Source organism: Leuciscus leuciscus (assembly GCF_965113295.1).
Source record: "Leuciscus leuciscus genome assembly, chromosome: 10".
In the NCBI taxonomy this organism is placed as follows: domain Eukaryota; kingdom Metazoa; phylum Chordata; class Actinopteri; order Cypriniformes; family Leuciscidae; genus Leuciscus; species Leuciscus leuciscus.
Window position 1 is genome coordinate 10973440 of NC_138734.1, and position 16367 is coordinate 10989806.

Here is a 16367-nt window from a genome sequence, read left to right on the forward strand (position 1 = left end):
CCTATTCATTTTTCACAGAAACCTTGAAAGACAAATAATGTCTTGAGCACACAGAATTCAAGTTATCTTTAACATGAAAAATATGCATTTCCATACATGCTCGCAACAATATGTTTGATGTTTTATTCTAAAAAGTTAAGCTATCAAAGAAACAGATTTTTGGAGTGATACTATTTTGAAAAATAAAAAGATATATGGCATGTGAAAGCACAAAAACGGTTTAATGACATACATTTTGTAGTTCAGGCACGCTTGTGTGCTGTTGTCAAGGACAGGAATAGCTGATTACATTACAAAGATTACTAAAAACAAATTGAAATAATAGCAAGAGTTGAGCATCTTTTAGTTTGTGTCGCTCTTGACTAAGTCTTGCATCTCTGTGATGAAGGTGTTTTCTTCCATTTCAGCTTGTTGCTTACAGATAAAAGGGAGGTTTGTGTCAGGACTACACAGGTGACGCCAACGCTGTCAAGAAACACAGACACAGTGAAACAACATTAATCTGTTATGATTTAGTCTTGTTTAAAAAAAATAAAATAATTATGCAGTTTAGTTTTGGTTAATAGTTATTACATCTCGTATACATATACATCTCTGCTCTGATTATATCTCAGTGGCTTGTTCATCTCTTGATCATGTTTAATCTCACCTGTTTTAGGCTTCCTTTCTCAGTAAACAGTCGGATCAACGCCCATCCAGGCACCAGCAGAATGGAGGACAGGGCCAGTAGCCAGCCTAGTGCGTAAGCCCAGTCCGGGTACACATACCAGCGGTTAAAAGTGAGAGGTTTGTACTTAACCATTGAACAGACAAAAGACACCTGAAAATGGACAGAAGAGAGAGAAAATTTGTAAAGAATGAATAGAAAAGAAAAAGGAAAATTAAATCAGATGAATGTGAGAAATGGCTTTAGCCAGGAATATAAAACTAAATAATGACCAGAGAGATTTGTTTTTTTTTTGACAAATACAAAACAAAGCAGATTAATGAAATGTAGAGGCACTTACCAGGGACACGAGAGGAGTCAGGTATTTCCAGCACAGCATGAACATGTAATTCGGTCGTGAGTTTGTCATGTCTTCAATGATGTCAAACATTCTCTCAGCCCCTGTGGTGTTAGGGAATAATTGAGTATCACTGGCTTTTAGATAATGTCATTGTTGTCTATTGTTGTTTCTGATACTGTCATTGTTGTCTCATGTCATGAATCATTTGTATTTAAAGCTGCAGCCGTAGCTTTTCCTCTTTGTCGCCATCTCTGTTCGAAATCTGCAATTGCAGTTATTTGTGGAATTATCAACTTTACGTGGGTTGTACATTGGCATGAAACAGCGCGGATGAATCCAATGTTTTGAGGTGAGTGTGCGGCTGTCAATCACTGCGCCGGTGTGGATATGGGCATTCAGAATCACAGAATATACTTTTTGGAAGTATGACCAATATTAGAATTTTCAACGGAAAATGACGTCTGAACAAGTAAGTAACATCCACTTTTGTTCTGATCAACTAAGGGGAAAAAAGCATTGCAGTAAATCGCGCTGATTAAATCTAACGATCGCTTATCATATCATGTCTAACCGTGCAAATCATAGAAGAGCAGTTATTTTGTACAAACAAATAACAATCATAGTGCTATGAAATAAACGATGTATGAACGGAATCCCTGTTAGGCATAAACGTGTTATAATATAACATAATATAAACATCTTACGACAGGAAAATGTTCACTTTACCGATCTGATTCAGATCCAATACTTGACAACGGAGGAGGCGTATGGAAGTAAAATAATGTAAAATGTTTTTGAAATAAAAAGCCTGTTGAATTGCACTACTTGAAAAAAAATAGGCATTGCATTAACCATGCTTGCATTTTAATGCATTGTATTTTTAGGGCTTGCATTTTTATGGGCTGAAATTCAACATGGTTGAATATTTAAGCTGTGAATATTTCAATTAAAAACATTTCAAACACCTTTTCATTATTAAAAATTCAATAATCCATATTCACCTTTCATATTTCACTTCCAAAATATTCAAACTGTTTAAAAATACAACCAATAATATTCAACAGGCAATTTTCGGTCCATTTTATTTCGCTTTGCAAATTCGCTTCCACAAATTCAGTGGTTCAAATTCGACATTAAATTCAACATTGACGTCCAGGAACTGCAGGAAAAGCAGTAGATTGCCGAGCATACTCTCCATCTGCTGTTAGTCGACCTCACCATCAGATGGTGCAAAAGCGCGTGTTGTTGATGAAGACATTCATTCATAAAATGAAAATGATTATCTGTGTCAGTATATGCGGAAAAGATGATAAACACACAAGCTGTGTTTATGTTTCATTCAATAACTTCATTGTTACTTTCCCTGTGTAGCCTACATGTCATCAGCTTTCTCTACCATGAACAGGATTATAATCGGTTACCCTCAATACCTCATACTCAAGGATTCCCCTTCCGTCGGGACAAAACGCTTAACGTAGCTTTATGGACTAATACAGTGATATGAAAGACCAATCTTGCACCTTATTGGGGAAGTAGGCTGTAGGCTACTATATAGGCTACAGGCAAAAAGATGGACTCAGAATATGAACTTAACGCGCAAAGTTTCATGCTGAGCGTTTCGTGATATACTGGCATAAAATCAACACTAGATCAATTAATACTAACACTCTGGCTATGTAATGATTCAGGTCTGGTCTTTTACATCACTGTAGTCCATTAAGCTACGTTAATCGTTTTATATGTCCAGCAGGGGAATCCTGAAGTATTGAGGGAAACCCTAATAGCCTTCATGCAGCACATCGCCACAATATAAAGTTAAGGCAACTAAACAACCAAGAGAAATATGTCAACCTCAAAAATTTTACATTGGATCTGTATATCCGCATCGGGGAATAACGTTATAATCTCGTTCACGGTAGAGAAAGATGCATGTCTACACAGGAAAAGTAACCGTGAAGGCACTGAATTTAACATAAAACAGCCGTCATAATAATCACAAATACACTTACATTGCTGTAAATGAGTTTTATGAATGAATAACTTGCTCTAATTTTGCTGGTCTTCGTCAACAACACGCGCTTTTGCACCATCTGATGGTGAGGTCGACTACCAGCAGATGGAGAGTATGCTCGGCAATCTACTGCTTTTCCTGCAGTTCCTGGATGTCAATGTTGAATTTACTGTCGAATTTGAACCACTGAATTTGTGGAAGCGAATTTGCAAAGCGAAATAAAATGGACCGAAAATTGCCTGTTGAATATTATAGGTTGTTATTTTTAAACAGTTTGAATATTTTGGAAGTGAAATATGAATGGTGAATATGGATTATTGAATTTTTAATAATGAAAAGGTGTTTGAAATGTTTTTAATTGAAATATTCACAGCTTAAATATTCAACCATGCTGAATTTCAGCCCATAAAAATGCAAGCCCTAAAAATACAATGCATTAAAATGCAAGCATGGTTAATGCAATGCCTATTTTTTTCAAGTAGTGCAATTCAACAGGCTTTTTATTTCAAAAACATTTGACATTATTTTACTTCCATAGAGGCGGGTTTGATTTTCTTGGAGTAGAGGTGAATTGCTCCCTCTCATAGCTATCACAAAATAATTCATATTTACCATAATAGTAAAATGAGAAAGGCACAACAAAGGAACTCCGTAACTGTGTAAATTAAGCGAATAAGCGCACTACTGTTACGTAAGTTAATTAAACTATTGAAATGTCTTGCCTGTCTAGCCCAAAAAAAAAGCTGTCTCTGCATCCGTTTTGGACCCCTTTAAAACACTGAGTTCACGCCATCTTTCAAACGCCCTGCCGATGTTTATCCTTGTTTTCGCATGGGCCCGGTTGTAGTATCTTTTTTTTCTGTAGCCTCTCCGAAGTCCGAAGTCTTTTGGGTTTTACAACTGGTGAATCTCCAGTTGTCACTGGTGATTGTCGTTTGAAACATTCTGGATCCTTTATAAGTTTAATTATTTCAAGTGCTGTGAGAAAAGGTTATAAATCTCCATCTCCAACATCCTCACACGCAATATAGCCTACTAGCCGGCACTCCTTCTTTATGTGTACAGATCAAGCGGCAACATTCTAATCTGAAAAATGAAGCCTACCCAGAAGTGCGAAAAACTGCAATACATCGAAAATCCGCTAGGAGCAGGTCCCAAAAGGGAGCAAATGTCCATACACCCCCATGTTAAAATGTCCGTTTTCACAGCATAAATTCATGTTTTTACAGGTTGGTCCCATGGACTTTTTTTGTATTTTTCGATAGGTTCCGAGTGCCTGACAACTGTGAGGGGGGTGAATTTTTTTCTAACTCGTTAGTTTAGATCGTATTTAGATATAAAATGTATGACAAATAAGGGCGCGATTGACAGCTTGATTGACAGCTGACAACGAGCATAGGCTGCGCCGAGTGGAATTCCTGAAATTTGACGTCTCGGCCATGATCTGACACAACACATCATACCTGTAAGTTATCCTTTCTGAACATTTTGTATTGAAATATGGCGCCGCCCATACCCCCCATAAACGGCCTCAAAACCGTTCTTCAGAAGTCTATGGGTGACGTCACAGACGCTTTGTCCATATTTTTTACAGTCTATGGTACAGATGTGACGTAATGACGCAAAGACATGCTCGAATTTCCCACGGAAATCCACTAGTACCACTGGAATTAAAATCATTATTAAAAGCTAACCGATTTGAATCGAGCTAAGGCAAGCAGATAGTTCTGAACACTGGCTGGTTATGTTTTTTTTATTATTATTATTTTGGATAATTTTTAACACAAAAAAGTGGACTGCAGCTTTAAGTTATAGTTTAGATATACTTCTCAGTTAGAAGCAAGGTTTGACAGACATCACAACATTTTACACTTATTAGTTACTGGTGTTCAGAATAGTATTTAAATCATGACAACTCTCAGAGTAGCTTTGGCATGTGAACCGCCATTTAAAGGAATTTCCGTCATTTGTGAGACAGCGCTTCCCGCCATTGACGGGAATTTTCTGGCTTTCCGTGTTTTCACTGTTATATGGTAGGGGGCGCTATTACACATCCTCTGAAAGAGTACTGCATCTCCTGATCAAAACACATGCACAGAAGATGCAGAAACAAGCGATATCATATGTAACATGCGTATGTAAAATAATGCGATTATCAACATTAAACAGCATATAAATCAAAACTGCTGTACTAAATTCCTTATAAATATAGTATGGGTAAATATAGTATTCTGCCAGAGCGGTTTCAGTTTACCATCTTCTACGAGTGGTAAATGTACGTGCATGAATGTAAGTTAATTTATCCTTATATTCAGCTGTTATATTGTGATATATTAACACTTTCATGTCGCAGCTGTATATCCGATTGTTGTTATTCTGTTCATATCATGATTAATGTGTTTGGAGGCGAGTGATGCCAGTGTAATTCACGTGCATATGTTTAGCGCCATTTACCGCACTGTGGACAATATTATTACATTTACATTTATGTATTTGGCAGACGCTTTTATCCAAAGCGACTTACATTGCATTTTTAAGGTACACATTTACATTCTTATCGGTTCTTGCTTTCCCTGGGAATCAAACCCATGACCTTGACATTGCAAGCGCCAACACTCTACTGTAAGAGCTATAGGAAAGTTATTATGTATAGTTATTATGTATAGAGGATGTATACTGAGGTGAATCTTTATGTTGACTGTATTCAGACATATTCTGATATATTTATTTGTTTATTTCAGACTAAACCACATTTTACCACCTCTGTTTTGGCTAATGGCTGTATAATGCTGGACATGTATATTGACAACATGTATATATAGATAAACAGTTAAACGTCTCATTACGTATGTAACCCTCATTCCCTGAAGGAGGGAACGGAGACGTACTCGACGTGTCGACTGATTGAGATCATGGTAGGGAGCCTGTCATCTTCGAGTATTGTAAAAACAAGCCAATGGTCATTGGTGGACCACCTGGGGATGGAGTCTCCACTCTCTTCGGGAACAGGCTGTCGTGAGGCCACCTGGGCGGCACGATTGAGCAGGCCGGAACTTAAGTGGAAGAAGCGACCTCAGAAGCTTCTGACTCCATAGGAGGAGGTGGCGGGCGAGTTGTGACATGCGAGGGAAGCGTATGAGCAACGGTTGCTGTACTGGGCAGTGCAATCTTGGTGAGCAGCGGCATCAAGCAAGGACACTGCTAACAACTCAAGGCAATTGAATGCCAATGCAGTGCGAGGTTCGCCCAAACCCCTATTTACTGCATGCCCATTATACGTGGTCCTTGAGCTAGTGTTCAGTAGACACTTGTTCTAGGAGCCATTAGCCTGGAGAAACAAAAGGTTTGAACACTGCTGAGAGTTTGGCAGTAGACCAGGTGTTGTTAACACACAGAGCGTGCTGCCACCTAGGGACTCTGTCATGAAATCAGTGCTGAAGTGGTCATCATATGGAGGAAACCGGTTATATACGGCTATGTCTACCTTATGCCCCAGGAGCCTCTGAAGCTTATTCAGTGAGACCCTTTCTCACTTTTAAGCACCGACCGGACACATTCCAGTTGAGAAACGTGTAAACCAAGTCCACCTCCAAACCGGAAAAAAGCTCCTCAGTCCGTGGACGAGTTACTCTTCTCCAGTTGACCTGAAGACCCAACTAGCTACTGTATGTAGCACTCGAAGGGAGGGACTTGTACTGAGACTGATGCGTACTGTGTTTGTAACTTGAACAGAAGCTTGAAAAATAGCCCGAAATCAAGAACACAGATCCCTGACAGTCTAACTCACTATAGTCTGGGTACAATGAAGAACAGGCCTTTTTTAGAAGCCTATCTTCATATCGGCTGGAGGAACGGCTCGATCGCAACCTTCGCCAGTAGGAAGTGACGACCGCACACACGACAGGCACAATTCGGAAACACTGAGGTGTAACAAATAGCGCTGAACATGGGCGGGTGCCGGACGAACTGAATCGTGTAGCCGAGTCTGAAGATACAAGGAACCTGCTGAGTCGATCGGGAGTACCTTTCAGTGCTACAACGGACCGACACAGGGGGGCCAAGGTATCAGAGACGTACTCAGAGAGAGGCAGCGGGCTAGAGAACAGGGACCCAACTCGGAAGGCCCGAAGGCGGCCCGAAGCAGGGTCTGAGTGTTTAACACCTGTCTCTAGGTAGCGGCAGAGAGTGCGTGAGAAGATATGACCGGGTCCTCGAACGCACCCAATTGCCAGCTAGTGAAGCCGAGTCTATTGGTACGGAGGAACCGACTAGATCAGCCAGGAGCACCGTGTAGTGCTACAACTGAGTGATGCAGGGGAACCACGGATATCACAGGCTTCTAGGCAAAAAACAGGGACCCAGCTCGGAAGGCCCGAAGGCGGCCCGGAGCAGGGTCTGAGTGTGTAGTGTGACTCTAACCTGTCTCTTCATGGCGGCAGAAAGTGCGTGAGAAGGCGTGACCAGGTCCTCGAAACCGCACCCAACTGCCGGCTGGCGATACAAGAGGTAGCTGAGGGGTGCGAGGCTTTACAGGGTCGCACACTGTCAGTCTGGCCCTCTTTGGACCCAAGAACAGAGGAAACTGCTCTTTCTTTGAAGTGTGGGAACCGCCAGCTCCACTGTTTTTGGGAGCAACAAGCCTCCACCCGGCCCTCCACAATTGTTTTTGTTTTTTTGGGGTTTTTTTGTTCAAAAGCTGAGGGTCTGTTCTTTCTTTTGATATATTACATGTTCAGATATTTATACAACAATGTATTCTGGGGGCCATGAAAGTTCTGTGAAAATGATCAAAAACGCTGGCGGTGGCTGTCAACTTAAAAAAAAACGCTGGCGGGGAAAGAGTTAATAATATGGCAATGTTAATGTATTTGGTATTGACGGACTAGATCTGCTACACATAATGCTGCTGCAGGACAAGTATGGACTTGCTACTGTAATTAGATATAGGCTACATACACGTTGTTGTGAGCATGTAAGCTGCCTCATGAATAGACATACATAAATCCCATAGTAGATCTAGGCAGGTGGAGCTGGGGGAGGTGGAGAGTTTCAGATGAACTCTAATAATGCACTGAAGGACCAACTTACAGCAAATACTGAACCAGACTATTTAAATGTTGAACAAGCAATTTCATTGGCTGCAGAATCAGCAGAGGCCAATCAGCTTGCGCCCTCTGATAATGGTGAGACAGCTTGCAGATTGCATGTAAAGGACCTATCAGCTTGCACAATTTAGAGTTTCATGACTGAACAAGAACAGTTGAACAACTGAACAAACAGCTTTTGTGCAACTCACCAAAAACCCAACCCATGGCTAAAGATTCAAAAACACAGAGGAAAAGAAGACAGGCTCCACTGCAGGCATAGTAGTCGAACAACTGGAATACATACATCCCCCCCTGTAGGTCACAATGCAAAATTACAACTCAATTACAAGTCAACACAAAGAATTGGAAAGCATACTGCACAACATGTACTGTATACTGCCTACTATTTTAAAACGTAGTAGCTTGTAACAGTATACAGCATACAATGTTAAAGTTTTGAAAGTATGTATGTAGCAAGTTATACAAACACAAACCTCTGTAACCATGACAAGTTGGCAGAAGAAGCAAAAAAAACAGAAAAGCAGAAGAAATATTTCTCTACGTCCAACTTTGCGCAGTACCATGGGGTACAGGTCCATCACTGATGTCATGAAAACTTCCATCGCAACAAACTTTGGGGGATTCAGAACAAAAGTACATTAGAGTTGTGAAACACTTTCAAGTGCATCAGATGATGTTCTGTATATTGCATCTATTAAATAGCTTACCAACTTAGGAAGGCTTTAATTTATCAGTATACTCATCAAACATGGCTCTTGATTAAGGTTTTACACCTCTGTGTGCAGGTTTGAATTTCAGCTCACCTGTGTATCTAGTCCCAGCAAAATAATCATGATGAAGAAACAAACAGACCACAACTGAGGGAAAGGCATCATAGCTACTGCCTGTGGATAAGCTATGAACGCTAATCCTGGACCTGAAAGAAAGACAGAGAGAGAATGTTTTCTTGAGTATTTAGTGTCCTAAAGCTTTACAAAATTTTAAAGAATGTTGCAGTACCTGATTCTGCCACCTCCTCAATGGGGACACCCTGCTTTTGAGCCATGAAGCCCAGAACTGAGAAGACAGCAAAGCCAGCTACAACACTGGTGCCACTGTTCAGAAGGCAAAGCCATAAGCTGTCCCTAGGGAAAACATAGATTATACAAGTCCTTGGTTTGAAAATCAATGTGCCTAAATCATGGTTTGTAGAAGAGAAAAGAAGAGGGGGCCAAACACAGAACCCTGGCGTACATCAATGATAAGTTAGTGCAACTTCGACACACCATACCCTTTAAGATACAATGAAGTAAGAATGCCTTTGAAGTAGTACTTAAACAAAGGTAGCAGTATACTGTACATGCAGTATAGTTAAAGAGAATCTGAACGATACTGAAGAAAATACAATACGATGATAAAGAAAGATACTGAAAAAATATCATATTATCGAACCGAACTAACCTGTAGCAGTTGTTGTTATATTTATTGTAGCTGCCTAATACAGTAAGAGAGGCTGTACCCAAAGCATATGAGAAAAAGATCTGAGCTCCTGCTTCCATCCAAACCTAAATGCACAACACATTGGCAATAAGGACTTGAGAAGGGGTTCAAGAATTGTAATATTAATGCTAATTTGATGTCTGCAAAATTTCAATTTTTTTTGCTACTTATAACAAGAAAATAACATATTTCTTACTGGTTGTGAATATAATTAAGTAGACTATGCAAAAAACATTTCTTTATAAAGTAATATCAACTGATCTTGTCTATATGTAAGGGTTATTAAGCCTGATTCCAGGCCAGGGCACATGATGGGGTTACCTGTGGGTCAGCGAGACGGGCAGGTTCAGGGTACAGGTAAAACACAACCCCCTGCAGAGCTCCAGGAAGAGTCAACCCACGAATCAGCAACACCAGTAGCATCACATAAGGAAATGTGGCTGTGAAATACACCACCTACAGTAGAGGAACAATACAAGAAAGGTTAAAAATGCTAAATAATAATAATAATAATTTTACTAATTTCAATAAACAGACAAAATACTGTACTGACATTCCATAATAATGAATGCAAACTTAATTTCATATAAAAACTAAATGCAGCAGAAAATAGACCAAGAAGAAGTACATTTTGTGAAATGTTTAAAGTGTTAAGACAAAATTCTCTTCAATGACATTTTTGCACACCTTGCCTGTAGATTTGACTCCTTTCCAGACACAGAAATAACATATGATCCACATTGCAACGAGACACAGAAGAATCTCCCAGTTGATTTTACCGACCTCCTCAATACCTCCAGATAAAGCAAGCACTCTGTGTCTATAAAATTTGACGAGAGAGAGCAACTATCATGCTTTATAATTGGCTAATGTGGAATGCTCTTGGAAGATTTGATTTTACTATTATCAAATCTTATCATAATATAATTTGTTTATTTATTTACTTCCAGAACTCAGTAACTGCAGAGGTTGAATTAATCAGCGTTGTCCAGTTGAGGGTCAGATTCTTTGAGGCGAGATTTACACAATCATCTAAGATGGAGAAGGAGAAAAATAAAAACCCCTGGTCTAGCATATTTTGATATGATATTCAGAAGATTTTACTTATTTATGTTAGTGTATTTTAAACTATCACCTGTGTTCCAGGTGTTGTCACAGCTATCCCACGGCAGTTGGGAGCTGAAAGAAAAGATGAGGTAGAAAAATGCCCAGGCCAGAATGATGATGTAATACATGCAGCTGTACAGCACTATCAGCTGTCCTGCATAGCCAATACCTGACAAAAGCAAACAGAAACACTGATCAGCACAAACAATACCAGACAAGGAACAGAACAAACTGAAGGACTAATGCTGCCTTTACGTGCTATCATAAAGTTTCCTACTTCTAAAGTTGTGATTACAAGCTCACGCATTCAAATTTTGACTTCCAAAAAATCCTTCTTTTGAAATCCAAAACTCAGGAAAATATAAAGAAACCAGGAACTGCTCAAAATGCTGACAGAGAGTGTGAACCAAACAAACAAACAAACAAACAAACAAACAAACAAACAAACAAACAAGACTTCATACTGAATGAAGACAAAGGGCATTTTAAATTGACAGGGTGATAATCAAATGAAACAAGACACAGCTGAAACAGATAAACTAATAATGAGCATAGGGTTCTGGCAAATGAAGTCTGGGAATAACAGTCTATGGAAACAGTGAGGGACTAGGCTGCCATCAGTTGGCACATGATGGCACCTGCAGCTGACAGATGTAACATAGCCCCCCCCCTCGAAGGAGCGCCTTCCAGACGCTCCAACATAGGTGGGAGGTGGAGTGAAGGTGGATCCTGGGGCGGTACGGTGGGCCAGGACCATGCAGAGGAAGAGAGCCTGAAGACTGTTGCAGGACAGGCAACCAGGGCGGAGCAGGCTCCGACGGTTCAGGGGGCCAGGGCGGATATGACAGATCAGGGGCAGAGGCTACCATCTTGTCTGAAGACACCGTCGTAGACAAAGGCGTGGCGGCAGCCATCTTGTCCGAAGACACAGGCATGGCGGCGGCCATCTTGTCCGAGGACTCTGGAACGATTTCATAGATTTGAACAGGCTCAGGAACTGATCTGTAGACTAGAACAGGCTCAGAAACAGCATCAGGCTCAGGAACCGAATCAGGGAAAGATCTGCAGACTAGGACTGGCTCAGGAAAACACTCAGGAACACATTAGCAGACTAGGACTGATTCAGGAAGAAACTCAGGAACAGACTCATGCACTCGAATAGTCTCAGACACAGCCTCAGGCTCAGGAACAGATCTGCAGACTATGAAAGGCTCAGGAATAGACTTGTTTACTAGAAAATGCTCTGAATTATGTGCAGTTGTCTTATTGTCTTATTCAAAGTCATTTCGATGAACGTCGACCAAACACACCACAGCGCCACTGCCATCACTGAAAGCACAGAGGAAGACGGGATGAACTCTGGGATTAGAGAAGCGTCAGCAGAAATATTCGATAGCGGCTTTAACCCCCTGAGGTTGGCGGTATCGCCGGCGATACCAGCTCGCTTTTTTTTTTATCAGTGTAAAAGAAACTCATAAATACTCTGTTGACTTTGATTTTCCATAGGAGTTTCATACATCAATCGATTCTGTTAAATGTGTATTATTTTTGTGTATACTCACAATAAAAACAAAGTGTTGTGCTTTTTGCCAAATAAAGAAAAATAAACACGAAGCGAGTTCTGCCTTCTCTCTGCCAGTGAAGTCCATTCTGAAACGCGTCCGAAAATGAACAATAACTCAGCGAATACTCAGTCAAACAGGCAAACAGACACACAGGCATGAAGCTTGAATTCTCTTATTTTAAATGAAGTAATTTATATAAAAAACAAATATTCTCATCTTGTGAAATCTGTATTAAAAGAGAGCGATTCCAGTCGAGCTCATTACAGCTCATTCAAATGTAATGTGACTCCGCCTACGGAGAGCGCGCGCTATTCAAACGCAAATGGCTGAGGCAATCCACGCAAAACCTGTGAACGCCCCCATATCAGCTCGAGAAAACACAAGTTTATTCAGATCATTACTTGTTTACACCGTCTCGCAGCGCTGTGAGGAATAATAATAATGGAAAATGTACCTCAGAAGTGCGGGTATATCGAGGAGTGAGCTGAGGAATACTGTAGTAAGTTTTTGTTCCTTCTCACGTGAATCGGGTTTCTGTTTATGAATGAATGAACGGCAGAGATGTGAGCTGTTTACCACAGCTTGCAAAAAGACAGTTTAAATTTAAATCACGTGTGTGAATGAATGATGATGTTTTAGCAAACTGTATTGCTATACTGAGATGAGTAAAAATCGACTGAAATAAGTTGAAATAAAATGTAGGCTATTTGTATAAGCAACGTATTAAACTGCAAATTAAAATTTATATGCCCTAATATTTCATAAAAACAACGTTACAGTCAGGCGAAATATGAAAGACAACATTTTGTTGACTAGATTTGGGTACAGTTTTTACTGTAGAATATGCTGCCACATCAAATAAGCTTTTGTTTAGCAATTTCTAAATATATAAAATACTATTTTTGTCAAAAATAAAGTCATCAACTAAGATGTTAGCTGTTCCAATGTTGGCTATATTCAAACTAATGAATACATAGATAAAATGTAGGCCTATAATATTTTTTTTTTTTACAAAGAAAGAGTACACTTGAAATATTGTTGAAATTGTAATTATTGTTGTAATTGTAACCTTTTTAATAAAATAGCAAAACATATTTACAAGATAGATGTAAGCAAAATCTTAAATGGTCAATATAAGTCTTCTTCTAAATATATCTTTTGTCCTTGCATTGTGGCTCAGTCAGTTTCACACCTGAATGAATGGCTAATTATGCAGAGTGGGTGGGACATTGTATTATCAGGTGTAAACCACTCCCCCCTCGCATATTGGCTTTCCAAGCAAAACCTGTTTTACATCAATTTAATTCAATGTATTGTTTTATGTGAACGATAAAGCAAGACTATTTTCACATAATTTTGAAGCCAGAACTCGAAGCGACAACATCCATTAGTCAAAAGTCTTATTGACACATATTTATTATGAGTTTTGTGTTCTTATTTCAGCAACTTTCATTTTTATTTTTTTCAATAACCACGCATAAACATTATTCTCTTAAAAATTCAAAAATATACATGCATGGTGATCACATATTTTGGTAGCCCTGTTTGTGCTATATAGAGTGAATTTACACCTTTGCCATTAACATGTTTATAAATAACTGAAAAAAGCACAAATGTCAGAGCATTTCAGAACACCTCCAGGGCCCAGAAAACCGCTCAGACTCCAGAGGGTTAATAAGCCGGCTGTTCTGACCATTCTCAGAGGTAGATCTTCCAACTTAGATATCAAACCCCAACGTGGATAGGAAGCCTTTGCATCCTCAATCGCTGCGTCAATGACACCCAGGAACACAGGGATGGTGTCCGTGATGGCTGAAGACTTAAAGGTTTCTTCTTTCACAACTGGAGGCGTTGGATTGCTGATCTTGACCACTGAAGACTCAGACAAGGTTGTGCTGGCGGTTGGCTGCCCTGGCATGACTATACTGGTGATTGGAGGCTCTGACGTGACTGCAATGGCTACTGGTGGCTCTAACATGACAGCTCTGGCTAACATTGTAAGCACTGGGGTTTTCAGCATTAGAGTGGGCATGGATGGAAAGTGCTGGCCAAGCTCCGTCGCCATCGGAGCTTGCCTCACGTGGCCCCCTCCCAAAATTTTTTTTAAGCGAAGCGTCACCATCTGCCATGGTAAACAACAATGCATAGTCCAGAAACTCAATGAACGAACTGCATCATGAATTAGCTTATCTTTGAGAGGAGGGTTAAGCCTGTGACAGAAAAAGTCTATGAGAGCATAGTCCAGTAGATCAGAAGAAATTACAATCTCCAGGAAAATTTGTATATGTTCTTCGAGTGTGCGGTTACCTTGACGCATACGGACTAGTTTAACTTCTGGATTCATGATGATGAAGTCTTTCTGTGATGATTTGGTTGTGGGAGTAAGACAGCATTCAGCAGAGAGAGTAAGAATCCAAACACAGTTTATTAACAAATGTAATCCAAGGTCATAGTCCATACCAGGCAGAGGGTCAAGCACATGTAATCAGTCCGAACACAAATACAATCCACTGAGGCAGACGGTAACAATAAATCCAAAACTCAGGAAAATATAAAGAAACCAGGAACTGCTCAAAATGCTGACAGAGAGTGTGAACCAAACAAACAAGACTTCACACTGAATAAAGGCAAAAGGCATTTAAATAGACAGGGTGATGATCAAATGAAACAAGACACACAGATAAGGTATCTGAAACAGATAAACTAATAATGAGCAGAGGGTTCTGGGAAATGAAGTCTGGGAATAATAGAGTCTAAGGAAACAGTGAGGGACTAGGCTGCCATCAATTGGCACATGATGGCACCTGCAGCTGACAGATGTAACACTGCCATAGAAAAATAATAATAATGTTGACTCGATTGGTACACTGCCTTCAGAAAATGTAAGTGCTGGTTGCTGGTTGCAAATCCCACATGCACAAAGAATGCAGATAAAATAAATTAAAAGTTAAATATTTTGACTCACCTTCAGCCAGTGGACAGAGGCGATGCCAACATGTAATGCCTCCTTCCTGTGTGTACTGTCCCATAGCCGTCTCTAGCAGGAACAGTGGCACCCCACAGGTAATCACAAACACCAGGTAGGGTATCAGGAACGCCCCTGAACACATCAGTACAATTAAACATTATTCAAATGCCAGAAAGGTAAAGTAGATCATTCATATTTGTAACCACTAAAATAATGAAATTTCAAAACAGCAAACAACATTTGTGTATTTAAGCTGCCTCATACCTCCTCCATTCCTGTAGCAGAGGTAAGGAAACCTCCAGACGTTACCCAAACCAATCACAATCCCTGCCACAGCCAGAATAAACTCAGCTTTGCTGCCCCATTGCCCTCGCTCCTCTATTTGTCCTTTGATTCTGGTCATACCGTCACACCGTTTTGACCAGGTTACTCTGATCCTGCTGTCCAGACTGCTGTAATTTAACAGTGAGTTTGTTCTAAATTCTACTTAGCTATTCATTTATTAAAATGTATCAAGCTATTCATTGACTGATCCCCGCCAGATTAAATGACAACCAAAGTACAAAATAAACAATGGGGCGAGTCTAAATCAGATGCCGTTCATCATGATATATGATATGCCTCAGGCAAAATTTGAATTTCAAAATCTGTAGTTTTGAAGAAAATTGTTAAAATATGCAAAACCTTTATCATCCAGTCTAGTGTGAAATGTTGCAAAACCACTTGATAAGGCCCCACCACCCCCTCAGTTCACAAGAACAAACTTAAAAATGCATGACAATATAATTATAAAATGCATGACAATATATTATAAAAAGGCAACTCGGATTTTTTGTTTGAAAATACTGTACGAGCAAAACATGTTTTATTCACTCCTTTTGATATTATGGTTATTTCCTCTCTTTTGTCCTTTGTAAGGAGGTTTCAGATCCAATTCAAATGTCTCAATTAAGTTTAAGATTCCTCAAACTGTGATACTTTTCCACCAGCATGTAAAAAAAAAAATGTATCTTAATATTTCATGACTAAGGCTTTTGAAGGGCTTATTTGTAATATTTGACCAGTAGTATCTGTACTTTCACTCAAGTAAGGAAGTTGTGTACTTTGTCCACCTCTGCCTCT

General features: G+C 39.8%; 1 protein-coding gene across 1 annotated transcript in view; it reads right to left on the bottom strand.

Annotated features, from left to right (window-relative positions):
• Positions 1 to 202: 202 nt before the first annotated feature.
• LOC309508375 (sodium- and chloride-dependent GABA transporter 2-like) overlaps positions 203 to 16367 on the bottom strand; it is a 55834-nt gene continuing 39669 nt past the window's right edge. Inside the window, exons 2-15 of the mRNA XM_082182976.1 lie at positions 15510 to 15697; positions 15243 to 15377; positions 10741 to 10881; positions 10550 to 10637; positions 10293 to 10425; positions 9927 to 10061; positions 9567 to 9670; positions 9126 to 9250; positions 8930 to 9042; positions 8600 to 8737; positions 8315 to 8417; positions 1008 to 1108; positions 650 to 820; positions 203 to 465 (exon numbers count right to left, since the gene is read on the bottom strand). Of these exons, the coding sequence (XP_082039102.1) occupies positions 343 to 465; positions 650 to 820; positions 1008 to 1108; positions 8315 to 8417; positions 8600 to 8737; positions 8930 to 9042; positions 9126 to 9250; positions 9567 to 9670; positions 9927 to 10061; positions 10293 to 10425; positions 10550 to 10637; positions 10741 to 10881; positions 15243 to 15377; positions 15510 to 15697 (1798 nt within the window). The 3' untranslated portion in view covers positions 203 to 342. The remainder of the gene's footprint in view (positions 466 to 649; positions 821 to 1007; positions 1109 to 8314; positions 8418 to 8599; positions 8738 to 8929; positions 9043 to 9125; positions 9251 to 9566; positions 9671 to 9926; positions 10062 to 10292; positions 10426 to 10549; positions 10638 to 10740; positions 10882 to 15242; positions 15378 to 15509; positions 15698 to 16367) is intronic.